Source organism: Python bivittatus, unplaced genomic scaffold (genome assembly GCF_059951505.1).
Source record: "Python bivittatus isolate LINGU-HERP-01145 unplaced genomic scaffold, Pbiv_v1 ctg000700_np1212, whole genome shotgun sequence".
Taxonomy (NCBI): domain Eukaryota; kingdom Metazoa; phylum Chordata; class Lepidosauria; order Squamata; family Pythonidae; genus Python; species Python bivittatus.
In genome coordinates, this window is record NW_028277098.1 from 58,588,254 (window position 1) to 58,608,813 (window position 20,560).

General features: G+C 40.6%; 1 protein-coding gene across 1 annotated transcript; it reads left to right on the forward strand.

Moving 5' to 3' along the window:
- Positions 1-426: 426 nt before the first annotated feature.
- Positions 427-16,066, forward strand: LOC103058445 (putative E3 ubiquitin-protein ligase makorin-1). The gene is made up of 8 exons (XM_007423656.3): positions 427-561; positions 4,528-4,647; positions 6,993-7,315; positions 8,044-8,147; positions 9,270-9,475; positions 10,529-10,639; positions 14,487-14,631; positions 15,075-16,066. The coding sequence occupies exons 1-8, from the start codon at positions 452-454 to the stop codon at positions 15,222-15,224; spliced, it is 1,269 nt and encodes a 422-aa protein (XP_007423718.2). The 5' UTR covers positions 427-451; the 3' UTR covers positions 15,225-16,066.
- The last annotated feature ends 4,494 nt before the right edge of the window (positions 16,067-20,560 follow it).

Here is a 20,560-nt window from a genome sequence, read left to right on the forward strand (position 1 = left end):
AACCCTGAGCTACACATATTCGCCTCCATTGCTACCTATTTTATTGTAATTTGGATTTGGGTTGGTAAAAGCGTGCCGTATATAGGACAAACTAATACTCTATTAAATTTCATTCAAGTCAGTAGGATTTGAGAATATTAGTTCAGGATGGATGAGCCCCATTTTTAAATGCAGTGCGTCCCCATATGCCCCCTATGCAAAAAGCCTGGAGTAGCTGCTGAAGAACTCCACTTTCTCTCTCAGCGAGGTCAGAGAACTACCTCCCCAGCTTGAATACCTCTCGCTCGCTGAGACGCCGCGGAAGAACCCTTTTCAAAATAGAGACGAGCCACTCCATTCGACCGCTTAATAAAAAGCGGGGTGTGTCCATCCTCCCTGCTCCAATGGGCTCTTCTTATTAAACCCCTCCTCTGTCATAAAGTGCCTCTGGGAAGAGGGACAGGCCAAGTAGATGTGGGAGTTTCTGTGTCTGGCTGGAAGCTCGATGGAGTCTAGGTGGGCTGTAGGAGGAGGCGCTCGCCAGGCCAGCAAGAGACCTGGATCTAGTAGGATCCCATGCAGGTATGGCGTTTGGGGAGAGAGACCTTGAGCGCCGTCTTTCCTCTCGGTTAGATCGCCTAGGAGGGGTGTCTCGTGCGACGTGCGCTCTGATAGTAGTGCCTGCCATTTCTTAGTTGCTGTCGCCTGGCTTGCTGGGCAAACTGGCTGACGCCGGACAGGTTGAGTTTAGGTGCTGCAACTGGCTGGAGTACTGAAAGTGATTCAGCAGCAGTATTATGGTGATGGGCCTGGCAGCTGAGTGCTTCCTTCCCAGTTGTAAGCAAACTTTCTTGCTTTTGTTTCTGCTTGCATCATTTCCCGCCGAGCGTCGCTCCTGGGGGATGCGCGCGCAGTCTGCCGTTCGAGCGGGTTGCTTCAATGGCCTGCCGCGTCTGCTGCAGAGTCGTAGTGGGAAAGTGAATGTTTTCCTGTTTTCTTACGAACTCTGAGTGGGAGTCATTTTCAGGGTGCGGCATTGGGTCCCGAACAGTAAGGACGCGCCTTTCATTCTAGGAAGCACCCACGCACAAAAATGGAGGGCCTCTTCCTGTCCCTCTTGTACTTGAAAGGGAGAGCATACTGTTGAAGCCGCAGTTTTTATCTCATGTTTATGGGACCATATATTTGTGGTTGCTGTGTTAGTAACTTTCCAGTGCTAGCGGTCTCTTAGTCTTGGTAGTTCGAGAAATACCAGATAGGCTTGCCAGCTTTTACTCACCCTGCCCCCGTGGAATAGCAGGAACAAAGGGTTGGAATTGCACTCAACTGCCAAACAACGCCCACTGCTCCTCCTTACACTACCTTGGATCAACATTATCTGTGCTGGTTGGTAAATTTAGTTTCTAGGAATAAGTAACTTCTTAAAAGGGGAAAGTATGTGCCTCTCTGCTGACTTATGAAAGTTGCTCTTACAAAAATCCCCTTACCGTAGCTTAACATATTCTGTTTTTAGCATTAACTACAAACAAAATAATAACCTTTGTCTACAGAATAGCTTTCCCCAGTCTGGGCTATCTCTAAATGTGGTGGACTTCAGCTCCCATAATTCCTAGCCAGGGGAGTGGGGAAACCACTACTGTTACTCATGTCAGGTATGGTTAGTGAAATAAGTTACAAATGGAAGGTCTGCAATTAAGCTTTTGATATCTTTGTGTTGTTAAAATTTTATTTCTTACCAAATTTGTTTCTGAGCCAGGATCAAAGAGACAACAGACAGTTGCATGAAATTAACTTCTTTATTCTTCACCAAAAACAATGACAGGAAGCTGTTAGGCCGCACAGGACCCTCCCCTACAGCACTTTATATACATTCCATTCAGCCTCTCCTATAAAACACCACCCCTTACTCAGTTACCCATACCTTACCTTAACATCATTCCATATAAGGGCGGGCTGGCTGGCCAGGCAGCCTGCCTGCCTGCCTTTTTAGGGCCTCTTGACTGTTAGCCAAACACCTTTTTCTAGGAAGAAGCAATCCTTGGAATGTACACCTTATCTTGTTTCTATGGGTACAGTTTCTTATTTATCAAGGCTAGTGAAAAAGGCCTCCAAGCTTACAAACTTGAAAAGAATGAAACCGGGTTCAAAGATCATGAATAAAAGTCTTAAGTGTTTCAATACTAAATATAAGAATATATTTAGCATCTAAATTCTATATATGTAAAATCTTCTGTTAGTGTAATGATCACCATCTTTGCGTAATGAGCACCATCATCATGGTGCTTTTGATATCTTTGTGTAAATAATAAGATTTTGTCTCCCTCCACCTGTTCGTTTATTGTCTACCTCACTGTGTTTCTTTCATTGCTCCCCTCCTGCACTTTTTTTCTGTGACAGTACAGTAGCCAAGTTTGGGACAGCCTTTTCAGCTTCACAGATCAAGTGGAAACATAGTTTCCCTCTGCTCTTGTTATTTCATTGGAAGGTAGAGAAGAGGTGGGGAACAATTAAGGTGATGGTCATGTAATAGGTTAAAGAGCAGGAATAGTTTGTTCCAGATGCTGCCTGCTGAGACCCACCCCTTCCCCAAATCCCTGCCGTGAACCCAAAAGGGCTCTGTCTATTGCTATTATTCAGCCAATAAAAGGGTGTGGAAAAGGAGATTTGTAAATCTCTTTGAGTGTTGTATAGACAAAAAGGTGGAATATAAATTTAATAACTAAATAGTATTCATTGAGAGCAATTAGGAAGATTTTTGTCTAGCAAGGAAAAAAAACGTATTTCAGATAGTTTCAGAGGTGACTCAGGACTGGTGGAATGGGAGTTTGAAATTCACTTAACTGCATGACCACCATCTCTAGATTAAAACAGTACTGACAGTGGGATTAGGGCCCAAATCTGTGCAGATGAAATCCTCAGGCTTCCTAGACTTCTCCTTTAGTCACCCACTTTTCCAGCCTTTTCTCCATTCAGATAATGTTAAGAAGTGGTACATTTTCTTCCTAACTTTGATCCTCTACGAGAATGTCAGTGCTTGGAATCATAGAATTGGAAGGAACCTGATTCTGTCATTTGGTTCATCTAATCCAGCCCTCTGCTCAGTGCAGGAAACAAAAACATTCCTGGCAAATATTTACCCAAACTTTGAAGACATCCCAGCGAAGGGAATCTCGCATCTCACTTGGTAATCAGTTTCATTGTTGAATTGCTCCTATTGTTAGGAAGCTTTTCCTAGCATTCAAACAGAATCTGGCTTCCTGTAATTTAACACCATTCAGATGACAGAAAATAACTTGTGGATTTCTTGTGTCTGACACCCCTTTAGGTACTTGAAGAGTGTTGCTCTTTATTTATAATTAAGCCTTTGCATGCAGTACAGCAAAATCCTCAAATGCATTCAAACATATATACATAATAAAAATTAACAATAAAAACCTAGTACAACAAAAGTGCCAATTACATAATCTGAAGCCAAGTACTTGTTGGAACATTGCTTCTTTAGCCTGTTGTTTCCTTGGTTGTGGTGAGCTCTTAATTTATCTGAGCATTAAAATGTATTTTTGGTGCAGAAATTCTGGTTTTGAACTGGCCAATCCATGTACCATTTTTTTAAATATTACCTCCCTTTCATCACAGTTAACTAATTTTCTTTCAGCATACTCTTAAGACCTCGAGTGAGCTGCTTTGTTGTATATGTCAAGTTTATCAAGTATAAATAGAGCAATCTCCTTTGAATTAATACCTTTGTGAAATCATCTCTTAGCAATCAAAAGATAACAGTTCTTCCTGCATAAGATTGATATTGCTGGCCTTTGCTCTTATAATATATACCCCTTTCCTGGAACCATGAACTTAAAAATGGCATGTTCCCATTTCCTTTTTAAAATTCAAAATATAACATTGAAAGATGCTTCATAGGTCTACATCTGTGTAATGGAGGTGCCTATTAAACTTTCCAGTTTGGTTTAACCAGGAATTTTATTTATTGTCTCTTATCCAATTTTTTTCTGTTTTGCATTCTCTGTTTTCATTCAACAAACCATTAACAATGATGAGAAAGGGTGTTTGTGGTAAGAATTACAGATGACCCAAAATGGAATAATAGGCCTCCCTCTTCCCTCTGCCCTTCCTAGATTTCAAGATAATAGAAAATAGAGGAAAACAAGACTGAGATGTAACCTGCAGCAAACTGGAAACTTGGTGGCTGTCTTCTCTACTTATTAGTGAATGGGCCATATGTGAAGGACACGTGTTCATGCCTGACTTAGGTAGAGCAAGAGTTGATACCTGCCAGAGCTCTGGTCTAAAGGGGTGGCAATGGAATAGGGATAATTTTCCATTATATTGACGTTACTAAAGGCCGCTTCTTATATAAACAAATTCTCCATCCCTGGGGGACCTGGTAAGTTCAAACTTAACCTAGGATGGAAACGCATGTAAGTTTAATACTGGTTGTACTATTTTTGTTGAGATACTATCATCTAGATGGCTCTATTAAGCATAGAATTCTGGTCCCTACTACACATTTCGTTATTATTTTGCTTCTAGGAACTTTGCCCGTGGAGCCTGCAGATGGGGTCAGAACTGCCGATTCTCCCATGATAGGAAATCTACCCAGATCTGCAGGTATTTCCAGAATGGATTCTGTGGCTATGGAGACCGTTGCAGGTAAGTATTCTTAAAAATATATCATCCTTACATTCCTCATATCTACTAGATATGGAGGATTAGAAGTACAGTTGTGCAGAGGATGGAAAAAGAAGTTTGCTTCAAACCTAGAACAAACCACCAGGTTCTGGAAATTTTGCCAAATTTTTCACCAAGGACTGAAATCTGATTCTTTGGTTATTCCTGATTGTGAACAAAACAAAACACAGACAGGGCAAGGCTGATATGTTACCCCCTTCTTTTTCCCCCATACTAGCTCCTACCATAGCATATCTCCTAGCCCCCCTGATCTTCCCAGTGCCTTCCCCCCCCTCAGCCTCTACAGATGTCATCTCTCTCCACCCCACGTTTACCCCTTCAACTTCCCAGCACCTCACCTTCATCCATGTTCCAGAATACTCTTGCCATTCATTTCAAGCAACAAGAAAACTCAAAAGGCTTGGCCTGTATTCCACATCAGCTGAAAGCTTCTTCTAGAACAGCCTTCTACAACCTGGTGCCTTCTGGTGGGACTACTGCTCCCACCAGGAGTTTCCAAGCAGCTATTTTATAGTAATATTCCCTAATCTAGCACTCAGTAAATCCCCAAATGTGTCCTTGCTAACTAGGAAATTAATGCCTGACGCATAAGGGACAGAAAAAGTAAATGTCATGAAGACACTGGAAAGGCGTCTTGGTGCTGGTCTGCACCTAGAGGGAGAGAACGATGCCCTGTTAGAACTGCGATGCAAGCTCTGGTGCAGCACCTCTTTTTCAGTTTTGCTCTTAGTGAGCGATTTCAGTTTAGGTTTATTTTCCAGGATTTTGCAGCACTCTGTACAGTACTGGCTTGAATATTCCTCTGTTGCTTAATCCATGACATACTGAGCATTTTTTAAATGTTGCAAAGCAGGAAATTGCTGTTTAAGAAAGGTTTTAAATACTTCCCTTTAGGAAATTTTGGGGCAGAGGAAGGTTTCATATTACGTACACAGGATCTAAAGCAAATAATCAAGGCTTGCTGCAGTGTTTATTATATAAACAGTACATACTGGAGGGCATCCCACCAAAAGAATAGTGAGAGCCACTCCTCCAAACAAAAGAGATGCGCTGATATTTATACACTTCAGAAAAAGGAAAAATGATGCATGCACACATATTCATAAGTAATATATCTCAGGTTACTTCCTGCCCTTCTGCTGTCTGCTATCTTCAAAGAAAACAATCGTCTTAGTGAGAAGAAACAGGTCAAAAGGAGGGGGCAATTTAGGGTGCCAAATGCCAGAAAGAAGACATCCTTTATTGGCATCTTGAGGACAGATTCATGGGTTGCCATGGGAATGCTCTGATAAGATTTACAACAGACTGGTGTGAATTAGATAAGCCAGCTCCAAGGATACTGCGAATTCCTTATGTTTCAATTTGATTTAAACAATCCCATTCATCCGAAAACGTACTTTCCTCACATGAGGTTGAGAGTATAAAGGCATGAAAGCAAAAATAGAAATGTCCAACTCTCCCACTTAGTCAACACACTATGGGATAGCAACCAGGTTTTCTTCCAGCTACTTGTGTTAGGAGTTATTTGGCTGGTTTCACATATGCTAAGCCATGGTTTATTGAGCAAGCTATATGGCTTAGTTTGCAAATAATATTAAGCCATAAGCAATGGTGGACACAAACTTCATGTTCAGCACAAACCATATCAGGCTTAAAATAAAGTGTGAACTGAGGCTTTTGTACTTCTCTTTCAAAATGCAAGTTAAAAGTATATGCTACGGTATCCAAATGAAACGGTACACAGAAAATTCCTGTTCTGATCACCTTGTGAATTAGGCAAACAAACAAACAGCCTCTTTTAAGGGAGCTATAGTCTTACACATCATTTGTCCCTCGTGCTGAGTATCATGATTATCAGAAGGCACAGAGTTAGATCCAGGTTGTCCAATCTGTGCATCGGAACAGCATGAATTCACAGAAGGCATTAGGATCCAGTAGAGATGGAAAGAGAAAGAGCAGACAAACCCCTTTCAGGTTTGTATCCCTTCCCCCTCTGTCATCTCCCTTGCTGCTTTAGCTGTCCTAGCACTCAGGGGAGGAAGCACTGAAGTTGCTTGGGAAAGGGGATTAGGAGGGAATGTTTTCTGATCCCCTTCTCTAGCGGGATTATAGTAAGCACCATTTGATAACTATTTTATAGAGCTATAATGATTCCTCTCTTGTTGGTTATGAAAGTGCAATTGCATTTCCCTGAGTGTGAGGTTATGACACTTTAAAAACTAAAGTGCAAGAACAGGTATGTTTGTTATGCTCTCAGTGAGATACTGCTATCACTCCATCTCACTCACTATTCAATATTTCATTAGCTACCAGCATATTTCAGAAGCCCCAGCCTTGAGCAGGTGTCGTATAGAGTCTGCCCACCACGGGCTGGAAGGAAGTGGATTGTCGCTGAACCGCCGGGGGTCAGAGCCAGCCATCTTGCCAGAGGCTTCAGTCAGGAGCTGGGGAGGGTCTCGGCGTGAGTCTGAGCCAGCGGTCTTGAGCATGGGGCAGCTGCAAACAAACTTTGAAAGCATGAGCATGTCATTTGACGAGGAAGATGAAGACAAGGAAAAAGCCTTCACTCCTTGGCATCCACCAAACTGGGCTCTCAGCAAAGAATTTGTCCCTAGGGAGACCACTGCAGGTAGGCTCCCAACAGAACTAATGGAATGAGATTGTGTATGTTATATATTTCATTGGAGCATTCACAGAGCACATGAAACTCCAGTACCACCTGAAGCTTAGCATGAGTAGAAGCATAGTATTCATAAGATATTGCATATTGGGCTCATCATTTCAGATCGTCTTTTGATACTTTCTCCATTTTCCAGACCTTTCTTATTTGAAAGTTAATATATACTTTTCTATGTCAAAGTATCTTTTCATGCCAGATTTTCATTGTTAGTGTTCCATTTGAACCATGAAGGCACATCTTATCCATCCTTCAAAAAACAACCAACCTGTATGGGAGCTACCTTTCTCAGTGGCTCTCGTGTTGCAAGAGTCCATTTAAGTGACCACATAGTTCAGTCACTTTTTAACAAACAATTACTTAATGTGCAGGTTTCTTGGCTTAAGTGAAAAGCTCTGTATTTTGCATTAAAATAAAGGGATTAGAGGCCAAGATCCTTTATAACCCACCCAGCTGAATGGCCATTTAGTCTTTCTACCACCATCACTGTGGGCAACTGAAAAAAGTTCTGTTGCTGTTCCTTCTGATTTGTCCTTCTTGAGATACATACTGTTACTTTTTTTTTAAGTTGGTAAGGCTGCTGGGTGTGTGATTTTTGTGATTTTCACACACACATAATATTATATAGAGTGGGGTGATGGGAAGAAGTTTTCCTGGCTAGCTGTGTTCCTTCTGCTTAGATTCTAGTTCCCAGGAACAGAAAATTGATACCACATCCCTGAAGTCAGAAAGTGAATCTACCAAGGAGACTGCTTCTGCTTCTCTTCTCTCAGAAGAGTCAAAGGTAGGTGAGAGAACTGAAGGACAGAGAGAACAATAGATGCTACCATCTAAAAGCGTGCTCCACTTGAGTATCCTAGGACAATAATTTCATTGTATGAAAATTGCATATGGTATATGCAGGCTGTTACATTTGGGGGGTAAATATTGTTTCCATGTACTGAGATTTTAAAACATCTTTCTTTGAGAATTCAGGCTAAGGTACACTCTGTTGATGGGATGATGTCTCCAGAAATCACTGAACTGAACCTTCTTAGCCAGCATGGCCAATGGTTGGATTTGCTAGCAATTGTAGTTCAACATCAGCAGGGCCCAACTTTACCCTATGCACATCCTTGTTTCTCTCCTTCCAATTGCTTTTGCCTAAAAACAGGTTCTACAGGCTGTGAACAAGTTGGGTTAAGCAATCTTTGAAGAGAGAAAAATGGAATGGGTAAGGAATGGATCAAAGTGAGGGAGAGAAAAAGGACAGAGGAGAAAGTGATGAAATAGGAAACAAAGGAAATAGGTAAATGAAAAGCAAATTCCTTGGGAGGCAAATGATAGTGATACAAAGGAATACAAACTGAATACAGTGCAAAGCATTTTGATTTTGGGGTTTTTTTTCTATTTTATTTCAAATTTCTTTGTGCTAAACAAAGAAAACAAAGCCTAATTATAGCAGACTTTCCTATCCTTATAGCTTTTGGCTGGAATTTCTAAGAATTGCAACTGACTACATCAAGGGGCAATAGTTTGGGGAAATAAGTTCACCCTATTGAAGGCTACTGTTCTCTTGTGCTTGTTACTAAATCCCCAGGCATTTAAGTTTTAACACCTAAGCATTTATATAAACTCTGCTTAATTTGTTTAGAGTAGCAGACTTTCTCTTCTGTGGGACAGGAAAAGCATACCAAGAACTGCCAGTGAGACAAGGATGGGTATGACTACATGAGTCTTGCCTCAGTCATCTTCCTGCCACTCACAATTTTCCTTTTATCTAAAGCTCCAATAAACAGGTTATATAGGAACAAACTTCTAAATTTAAACTTTTGAAAGAGCAATACCCAGAAAGGATCTATAGAATAAACAGCCAAGATCTGTTTTGTTTTATATTACTATTAAACATTGTGATGATCTTTTTTAGGCAACTGGTAGTTTGCAAGCAGCAACAGAAGCTGCAGTGGCACAGAGCAAGGATGTGGTATGTGGCATCTGCATGGACAAAATCTCTCAGAAACCCTTGCCCGAGGAACGTCTGTTTGGCATTCTTCCCAACTGTACCCATGCCTATTGTGTGGGCTGCATCCGGAAGTGGCGGAAAAGCCGAGACTTTCACAGTACGGTGATAAAGTAAGCTTTCCATGGCAATTGCGGGTCTCCTGCTTATATAAACCTCCTGCTTATATAAACTAATCTTTATGCTGGTTAATATCTAACCTCTTGCCTGGCCAGTATTTGTGTAGAGAAACTTTGTACCCTCTAAGCTTGCACTTCCATTGTCTATCATGCTTGCATGAAAAGCTTTTAATTACCATACATTCCTTTTCCTACTGCACTGAGCTACTTGGAGGAAAAGAGAGATACACAGGAATTTTAAAAAGCCAGTTTTCAAGTTCAGTGTATCATTGCCCTCTACAGTGGCAAAACAAAGCAACAAACCAGAACCAAGGGCTAGAGAGAAAAGGACAAGCTTGATTCTGCAAGACTTTCCTTAAGTTTTTTGGGATGCAGTATCCCATCTTCAGGAAGAGGAGCAAACCCTCTAAAAGAATGATGATGTTAGATGTACAACTATAATGCTCATGACATGCTTTTTCAGGTCAGTAGGAAGGAATAGGGAAAAAGTCACTCCATTGGGGAAAATAATGGGGGCATACACCACCCTGCCTGAATGATTTGAATTTCATTGAGAGCCTTATGGGTAGAAAGACAGAATACAAATCATAAACAAATGTTCTAGGTCATAAACAAGTGTAATAAACATGCATAATGTTGGTCACACAAATCTTTATTCTGAATGCATAGAAATAATATATAATACATGCCAGGAAGACTGAAATCTAGTGACATGACAAGAAATCATCCAACATGAGGGCAATACCTAAAAATAATCCTGTCCATTATGCTCTCAGCAGGAATCATAATTGCAATAGATATGACAAACCTTAATTTGTAAATCTATATGGGAGATCAGGACTTTTCATGTATTCTTGAAATTCTTATATTGTTAACCAACTTCTGTTGCAATTTGCTTCTGCTTTACTGTTAAGGATATTAATACAAATCAAAATTCTGAAATCACTTGATCTTGTTTAAAATCTCTGAGGCTTTTAGTACTTAAGGTTGGATCACATTGACAGATGAATTGTCTACTGTGTCTTATACGCTGTATTCAACTTCCAGAGGTTGCCCAGAGTGCAGAGTCACTTCAACTTACTTTATTCCCAACAAATACTGGGTTTTTGATACAGAAGAGAAGGAAAAACTGATTGAGACTTTCAAGGCACGGACTAGGTATGTAACTGTTTTCTCTGGTGAAAGTTACATGAAGTTGATGCTTGAGAGTCAGGTAGTTAGTTGGAGCCTGTGTGGTTGTGAGTTATTGTTGTTTGGCTTTTTATTTCAGCTGTCCTTATAGCCTTTCTTATGCTGCTTTGATGTCATGTTAATTTTATTGTTAGGCACCTAGAATAACTGGTGAGATGGGTGGCCATATACAGTACTCTGCAAAAGTTTTAGGCAGGTGTGAAAAAATGCTGTAAAGTAAGAATGCTTTCAAAAATATATATTGTAATTGTTTATGTTTATCAATTTACAAAATGCAAAGTCAGCAAACAGAAGAGAAATCCAAATCAAATCAGTATTTGGTGTGACCACCCTTTGCCTTCAAAACAGCATCAATTCTTCTAGGTACACTTGCACACAGTTTTTGAAGGAACTCGGCAGGTAGGTTGTTCCAAACATCTTGGAGAACTAACCACAGATCTCCTGTGCATGTAGGCTGCCTCAAATCCTCTGTCTCTTCATGTAATCCCAGACACTCGATGACGTTGCGATTAGGGCTCTGTGGGGGCCAAACCATCACTTCTAGGACTCCTTGTTGTTCTTTACGCTGAAGATAGTTCTTAATGACATTGGCTGTATGTTTGGGGTCATTGTCCTGCTACAGAATAAATTTGGGGCCAATCACACGCCTCCCTGATGGTATGGCATGATGGATAAGTATCTACCTGTATTTCTCAGCATTGAGGACACCATTGATCGTGACCAAATCTCCAACTCCATTTGCAGAAATGCAGCCCCAAACTTGCAAGGAACCTCCACCATGCATCACTGTTGCCTGCAGACACTCATTATTGTACCGCTCTCCAGCCCTTTGGCAAACAAACTGCCTCCTGCTACAGCCAAATCTTTCAAATTTTGACTCATCAGTTCAGAGCACTTGCTGCCATTTTTCTGCACCCCAGTTCCTATGTTTCCGTGCATAGTTGAGTCGCTTAGCCTTGTTTCCATGTTGGAGGTATGGCTTTTTGGCCGCAATTCTTCCATGAAGACCACTTCTGGCCAAACTCCTCTGGACAGTAGATGGGTGTACCTGGGTCCCACTGGTTTCCACTAGTTCTGTGCTGATGGCACTGCTGGATATCTTCCAATGTCAAAGGGAAGTAAGCATGATGTGTCTTCCATCTGCTGCATTAAGTTTCCTTGGCCGACTGCTGCATCTACGGTCCTCAACATTGCCCATTTCTTTGTGCTTCTTCAAAAAGAGCTTGAACAGCACATCTTGAAACCCCAGTCTTCTTTGAAATTTTTGCCCAGGAGAGACCTTGCTGATGTAGTACAGTGGTACCTCTAGTTACGAACTTAATTCCGTGACTCTGGTTGCAACTCGAGTTGGTCGCAACTCGAGGTAAATTTTCCCATAAGGTTCAATGTAAATACGGTTAATCTATTCCGCCCTCCGAATTTGGTCGCACCACGAGGCAAATTTCCCCCATAAGGTTCAATGTAAATACATACGGTTAAACAGTTCTGAAACATATGCACCTCTTCCAGCACTTGTGTCCTCTTCCTCGTTAAGATCATTACTCCTTTTGCCACATCAGCTCCTCTGATGGCATCTTTATTCTTCAAAATAGTCAAGATGGTCGACTTCGCCACCTTGTACTCCGAGGCCAGATCAGTCACACGAATACCACAATCGTGCTTTTCTATAATGTCCTTCTTCAGTTCGATCGTTACTTTTTTCTTCAAAGCCTTATTCTTGCCAAGCCTGCTCTGCATTTTCTTTGGAGCCATGCTGACAAGCACACCAAAAACCTTCCAAATACCACAAAACAAACCACAAGCCTCACCGAACGTCTCCTTGCTACCGCGATCTCGCCCACAGGAAGCCGCGACCGCGTAGCAGCAGGGCAAATGGCCGCGGATCCGGTTCGTAGCTCAAGGCGGAGTTCGCATGTCGAGGTAAATTTTTGGGGCCAGAGCTGGTCGTATCTCGAAAAATTCGTAAGGAGGGGCGTTCGTAACTCGAGGTACCACTGTATAACTACTTGTGTCTTGTTGCTGTGCTCAGTCTTGCCATGGTGTATGACCTGTGACATAAAACTGTCTTCCACAACCTCACCTTAGTAGCAGAGTTTGGCTGTTCCTTGCCCAGTTTTAAGCCTCCTACACAGCTGTTTCTGTTTCAGTTAATGACTGTTTCAACCTACATATGAAATTGATGATCATTAGCACCTGGTTGGTATAATTGGTTAATCATACACCTGACTCTAATCCTACAAGATCCCTGACTTTGTGCAAGTGTACAAAGTGTGCAAGTGTAAGAATTGATGCTGGTTTGAAGCCAAAGGGTAGTCACACCAAATATTGATTTGATTTAGATTTTTCTTCTGTTTACTCACTTTGTATTTTGTAAATTGATAAACATAAACAATTACAATATATATTTTTGAAAGCATTCTTACTTTACAGCATTTTTTCACACCTGCCTAAAACTTGCACAGTACTGTACATACATACATACATATAAATAAATAAATGGATTGTAGTCCTCCAGCTGAATGCCAAGCAAGAACTGTGGGAAGACAACCAACAAAGAAAAGCTGAAAGAAGTAATTTAAGAAGTGTGTAATAAGTAATTTAAGAAGCCCAAGGAATTGTGACTTACCTTAGATAAGGATAAACTTGTAGATAAGGATAAACTTAGATAAGATAAACTTGCACAGTACTGTACATACATACATACATACATATAAATAAATAAATGGATTGCAGTCCTCCAGCTGAATGCCAAGCAAGAACTGTGGGAAGACAACCAACAAAGAAAAGCTGAAAGAAGTAATTTAAGAAGTGTGTAAAAAGTAATTTAAGAAGCCCAAGGAATTGTGACTTACCTTAGATAAGGACTGGGGTGGAGTTCCTCCAGTTTCCCTAAAATGATAACTACTGTATAGGAGGCTTCATATATGTGCATGCATGTAATGTTCCTGTCACTCTTAAAGGATACCTTATGGTGGTGACCCCAATTCTGCCTATGTATTTTCCTGAGAACCAGTTAGTTCTAGTGATTAAGGTGCTGGACTAAGAGCAGGGAAACCTGAGTTTTATTCTTGCCCCAGTCACACAGGCCAGTTGGATGACCTTGGGCCCTCTCAGCCCAAGGAGAAGGCAATGGCTAACCACTTCTGAAAATGCTTAGAAAACTGCAGGGACTTTTCCATGTATTTGCCAGGAATCAGGTCTGGCTCAAAGGTGAAAATAAACCAACAAACAACCTACTTTCCCACACAAAATTTATTTAAAACCCTAGGACTAAGTTGTTCAGTTTTCAAATTCTGTGATGCAATTGTTAAGTTGCTGGACTAGAATTGTGGAGACCCAGGATCAAATCCAGGCTCAGCTCTGGAACCTCATTAGGTAATTTTGGGTCAATCACTATCACTTAGGCCACTGTACCCCACAGGGTTGGTATGTGTATAAAATTGTAGGAGGACGTGCTATGTGGAGCATCCTAAGCTTCTGAAGGAAAAGCAGGATATGAATAGATGCATCATGCCTACATTTTCAGTATTCCCAGGTAGCACACATTTGTAGGCTACAGGTTGAGGGAAGTTCAGTTGCAAATTTAATTCAGATTTCCGATCTCTTTGGCTTTCAACCTCTTGTTTGAATAATTGGGAAGAAGTTGCTGATAAAAGGATTATTTTGTAATTACGTTAAGAGTGTAACTCAATATTTAGCTGACATTAAGTTGTGGTATACCATTTTTGTACACCTGTCTACAAATTGAAAAAAAAACTTTATTAATGGAAGGATATGCCTGCTATTTTTCTAATAATTACTTTGTTTCTCTTAGCAAAATACGATGCAAATTCTTTGTCCGAAGCAATGGTCACTGCCCCTTTAAATCAGAATGTATCTATCTACATGAACTTCCTGGTGCACAGCTTCCCTCTGGAAGGCTGCGACAGAGACCTGAAAGGCGGAAGCGGCGACCCTTTGTAAGTAAAACCACTTTCTTATGCTTGAGATAAAGTGAACAATTTCAGCTGTTTGTGAGCAGCAAGATAACCATTTCAGAACTGACTCCAGACAGTTCTGCTATGCAGCCCCCCTCAGTTTGGTACTCTATCATAATTCTGGAAATTTCAAAGGCATCAAGTTGGACAAGGTTGCAGCATGGAAATACATTTTTTGAGCTCCACAATGTTGCAACCAGCTTTAGGCCAGCCTTTGTCATCCTATTTATAACAGTTTGTCTTCCTAAAAATTGCAGATGTAATCGGTGCTACTTACTTGATAAACTTCATTGCCTTAACTTGTCTGCTAAAATCTACCAGTATTTTCAGTCCAAATCCATTTTCTGGCAGACTGGTGGAGTGGTTTTATGTCAATATGTGTGTGTGTGTGTGTGTGTGTTTTTGGCATGTTTCCCATATCACAGGTCTATAATCCATCTCCATCTGAGAGCTCTGAAGAGGATGACGACGATATGTGCCTTGTCCAATGGGCTCTTACCTTTGCGCTGTTGCACAGAGATACAGACTTTGACTTTTCAGACTTTCTCTGGGATTCAAGTGATTCTTCTGACTAGATGATGATATCTTCTTCAGAGGCCATGTGTAGCTGGCTCCAGGAACAGTGTTAATGAAATGTAAAGTGTTGCCTTGGAGGATGGGTGTGGGATGAAAGATGTCTTTATTGTAATAAGCTTAATGGTTTTTAGTTTTACGTCAGATGTATTACAGTATTTTGACTGGAACTCATAAGCTGGGAGAACATAATGCAAGGACTTGTTCTGTATTGGGGAAGCCCCTCTAATCCACCAGGCAAGATTTTGCTATCACCACTGTCAGCACATGATGTACATCTCACCAATTGCACTGCTGTTGCCCTGTCCCTTCCTTGCCTTAATTGTTGCATTTTCTGCATTCCCTCCCACCCTTACAGCTGATCACATATTGGATTTCCCAATATGGCATCTATAATAACCTCTCAACAGTGTTTTTTGGGAGGATGCTGGGATCTTCCGATTTTGCGTGTATTCTGAAGAGGTTGAGTGATCACCTGTGTTCATGCTGCTGCTTATTTGTTTCCTCAGGAAAGCTGGTTTGCTGAGCAGTGCTATTTACAGTAGGCAGCACCTGCAACTCGCTATTGTATAGCAGTGCTGCTGGGTGTCTATAGTAGGCCTAATTTGGGGAGGGGTATGGGGGGAAGTATAAGTCTTGAATTTTTAGTATTGGTGCAGTGATCAATTAGCAGCGGAGGCTTAGAACATTGTAGTTTAAATCCTTATGATAAGGGATCAGTAAGCCCCCATACATATTTTTTAATTCCAGAAATACCTGGAGAACATGAAATAAAAAGATAACCATGCAAATGTTGTTGTTCTTAGTGATTTTTTTTTTTATCACATCAAACGTGGTCTACATCAAACACCTGTATTCAAGAAATACAAACAAAATGTTCTGTCTTTTAGTATGTCCCCACCATGTTTTGTTGTATTTTGTCGTCTTCCTCTTTTAATACTGAAATACACTGTGTTGAAGAGATTGACAAAAAGATAATATTAAGAATAGAGCTTAGGCAAGCTCTGCAAATGATTTGGAAGAAGTGCACCACTCTGCTATTCATTAAAGTAGCCTGAGTTTTGTTCTGGCTTCCTCAGGAACCTGAAAAAATGTATTTCCTTTAAGGATCTGATTCATTAAAGTTAAGAATTCTTAAAGCAGCAGTGCCATTTTTCAGGCTCATAATGATAAGTAGAGCAGTTCCTGTGCTTGTATTAGGTCCGAAGCAGTTCTTCCAAATGATTTTGAAGCAAAGAAAGCTAGTACAATTTTATATGCCTGCCAAAGAAAAAAAGATTTGAGTGTGAAGATGCTGAAGTAATATTCCTAAATATGCAGACTTCTGATTAAGAGGAATCCTAACATTCTTACAAATTATAGTAATAGAAAAATCTTCACTAATAAAATACTCTTATAACTCATCTTTCCCCCTTAGATTTTTTGGACAGCTTCAAAGAATGTTCTGTAATTTAATTTCTTAAATTGGGGTTAGTATATTCCATTAGATATGCTTAATAGGTACTGCTGCTCTTTGTCTTTCCTTGGACCAATATGGCTTTAAATTATATTCTTCTAAAATGAGATTTCCAGCCCTCAGCCTAGATTTTCATTTTCCACAATTCCCAACAGTGTTATTAAATTTGCTCACTACTGACCTATAGTGCTTGATAGATTGCACTCAAGGGATGCTGATGATGGAACAAAAATTTCCTCCTTGCTGCTGACAAATAGTTTCTTCAGCAGAGGAAGCTATGTTCTTTTGGGACCAGCTATACTTCTGGCTTAATCAATCTCTTCTCTTTTTCTTGTAATTAAGTGACTATCTAAAAGAGGATAGTAACAGGAGAGAGTACCTTGCTTGCTCCAAAGGCACATGCCGAAATGGTCAAGGGCTACTTAACAGCACACATCCAAATGTTCTCTATTTTTAAAAGTAAAGAGAAAAATTCTTGTAAAGTTTGGAGTGTTCATATTAGAGCTGTTCAGTACTTCAGTTTTGAAGGCAAAAAGGCAGTTTCAGAGCACGCTGGTGCAGGTGATGTTTTCAGCCCCTTAGGCCAAGAACACATTTACCTGGGGATCACACTAACTGGAGGGCAATCATGCAATCAAACGTAATACAGTACTCATTTCTGCATTGCACTACACATGTTGAAGAAGGATGCAAAGCGCATAGAATGAAATTATGAAGCTACTATATAGCTTGTTTGAGTATAACAAATGCTGGCCTTGCAAATTAACTACAGTTGCTTTATATTGATTGATACTTCACAAAATATGCTATAATATGAACTGGTTAAATTATTTGTGCAATAGACCACTATGGCTATGCAAACCCAGCCATTCTAAATTGTCAACCATACTGTTCATTGCTTAAACCTATCTCTGTTTTAATCTGTTATGCAAATAATATAAGACAAATCTTAACATCCAAATGGTTTATATAAATGATTTCTGCACAAGTAGAGGGGGAAGGTTGCTTTTATACCTCACTTCATTTCTTCCTTTCTTTTCTGTCTGCCTCCCATTCTCATGTCTTTGCAATGTAAGGGTGGCAAAATTAGCAATAGAAATAGATCCTTATTTGCAGGATGTTATAGTTGAATGCTTCAACTCCAAGTAACATTGATTCAAATTCCAGAGATAATGCAAAAGCCTGGATAAAATATATAAAACAGAAGGCCTTTTAAAACAGGCTATCTTAATTTTATTAGTTTAGGAATAAAAATAGCCCATTAATAAGACAACCTAATGCACAAATGATATACTACAGTATCCAGTAGTTCTGTTGACCATGCTTTCAAACAGTGAAATGGAACAAAGGCTATGATTAGTGAGCATGTGCAAACAAGGGGGACTGGAATGCAAAACTGGAATAATCCCAGTGAAACCAGAACGTATGGTAAGCCATGTGTATGCATCTGTTTATACACACATTGCAGCTACACATCCACACACAAGCATCCACACACAAGCTGGAACAATATTTTAAAATATTTTACAGTGTAATTTTTAAAAACCTACCTGAGAAATGTTTTAAAATGAAATCTCTGCATGTATAAGTCATACCCATTTGCCCATTTCTAGCCAAAAGCTATTACAAATACGAAATACTGAATACTGAAGAATTACAGGCATGCATATATTTTCTAACAGTGTTTTTCAAACCTGGCAACTTTTAAGATGTGCGGACTTCAACTTCCAGAATTCCCCAGCCAGCATGTCCACACAACTTAAAGTTGCCACGTTTGAAAAATACTGTTTTAACATAACAAACTTTGGGGATGGTTTGGGGGGGCACATACTTTATGATTGGTTTTCCACTTGGCTATGAAGAATTTTTTTTATTTGATCTAAACTAGCAGTGTTTCTCAACCTTAGCAACTTGAAGCGGTGTGGATTTCAACTCCCAGAATTCCCCACCCAGGAATTCCTTTTTAAAAACCTGGTCTCTAGATTGCCAACGGCTTCCTCTCGCGGAAGGCTTAAAAGAGCGCGTTCCAACGCTGGGCCCTGGAGGTCGCTTGTAGGGAGGGAGGCCGCCCCTCCCGTTTCAGGGCTCAGCTCCACGCCGAAGCTTGGCGCCTCCCCGACCCTCGCCTTAGAGGCTTCTCAGGTGCTTATGATGATCAACTCTAAGAGGGAGGCTCAGACGTCCTTCCTAGTCGATAGCCACGCCGTACTTTTTAATGTAAAACTTCCCAGGTAAAATTCAGACATGAGCTGCAAAAAGTAAGAGCGGCCACTCTTCTGTTTCTCTCTGAAGATTTCTGTCATTGAGTGATCTCAGCACTTTCCACTTCCATCTCGGAGAAAACTAAGGTTGGAATCGGAACCAAGCAGAACTAGGACTAAATGAAAGCAATAATAACTTGGATCCGCCTAACTAATAAGATAATAGGACTCCGTGTGAGATGGGCGGCTATACAGTATAAATTTGACAAATGAATAAACTATGAACATACAGAACACACGCCACAGGCCTTTGGAAGACAGTCCTATACCTCAGATACTGACTGATCCGGGGGGTGTACAGTGGGGGGAACGGAGATTCACCCGTAAGCTTTTCAAAGAAGAAATGAAAGAAACTACTTTATGTTAACGAGATACAATTCAGTGGAAGAAATCCTCCCTTTCAGCAACGGTAACAGAAAATGGAGAGGGGGGCAGTCTTTATTGCTTCTCTCTCAGAGGAGGGAAGAAGCGACACATTAGGAACTCGCAAGTCTCATTTCTGTATAAGTGGGGGATGTGCATTCTAACTTTTCCTATCTCTGAGGACGTTGCTCCTCCGCCTCCCGTCAATCTCATTGGAGAGTCTCGCTTGCGGGACTGGGGCGCGGGAAGGAAGAAGGCAAAGGCTTGTGGAGCTGGGAGCAAGGTAACGGTGTGGTTGAGGGGAGTGAGGCGGATCGCTGGATAAACGCTGCTGCTGCTGATAATAATAATGCAGTCTAAACATCTGGCTGATTGCGACCAACCATAATAATATCCATCCTTTGACATATGGCCCGTGGTGACATTTTCTTGTTTTTAAAATTCATTTTTCAATGCTTTTTAATTAATGTAGAGAAAAGAACAGGAAATTACGGTTGACAGAACAACGTCGTCTTAAAATGTTTACAGCTGGCTTCCTACTGTGATTCCCCCCTCCCCGGAAACATTTAAGAGTTTACCCTGTGTAAAAATAGAGAAATCCCACTGCCCCCCACAAGAGGGGAGGTGGAAGTCGCGTAAAATCTTGTACGTGGGGATACGGCCTAACGTAATCTCTCTCTCTCTCTCTCTCTTTGAAAGCTTAAGGGAAGGTGGATTGTGAAACTCTTCTGATAGATTTTATTTCTCTCAGGTGAACACATTGCTGTTTTGGAAGGGAAATATAGAAAAACCCCATACGAAACCCAATATTGCCCCTGTGACACAGGTGCTGTAGAAACCACAGCCCATGTTCTTTTGTATTATCAGTTCTACAGGGACATTTGCCATCAGTTGATTACCCCCCTTTTATTTAAATTTCCAGGGCGCTCTGATAATTTTTATTTGCATTTTCTGTTAAATAACCAAGATTAATGTATTTCTCTAAAAGTAGCAAAAATTTGGTACACTATGTGTAAGCTTCATCCACAAATGGTTGCCAACAGTTATTGATGTTAGGGGATAATTTTGCTTAGTTTTATAGAATGTATTTTTATCGGTCAATGACTGATCTGTCTGTCTACAACATTTATTGATGTCTCAGTTTGGATCAGCGTATTTTTGGCCTTGGAGGCATCCAAGTAATATGGCCTCAATTACTTGTGACTTATGAATTAGTTGCCTATAAGAAGTTATTTGGATGATTACAATGAAATATGGT

Excerpts from the sequence above, each read along its gene's own strand:
- LOC103058445 (XM_007423656.3), top strand. The coding sequence starts at position 452 with ATGTGGGAGTTTCTGTGTCTGGCTGGAAGCTCGATGGAGTCTAGGTGG. Across the intron at positions 7,316-8,043 it reads CCCTAGGGAGACCACTGCAG|ATTCTAGTTCCCAGGAACAG; the intron begins GTAGGCTCCCAA and ends CCTTCTGCTTAG. Across the intron at positions 10,640-14,486 it reads ACTTTCAAGGCACGGACTAG|CAAAATACGATGCAAATTCT; the intron begins GTATGTAACTGT and ends TGTTTCTCTTAG.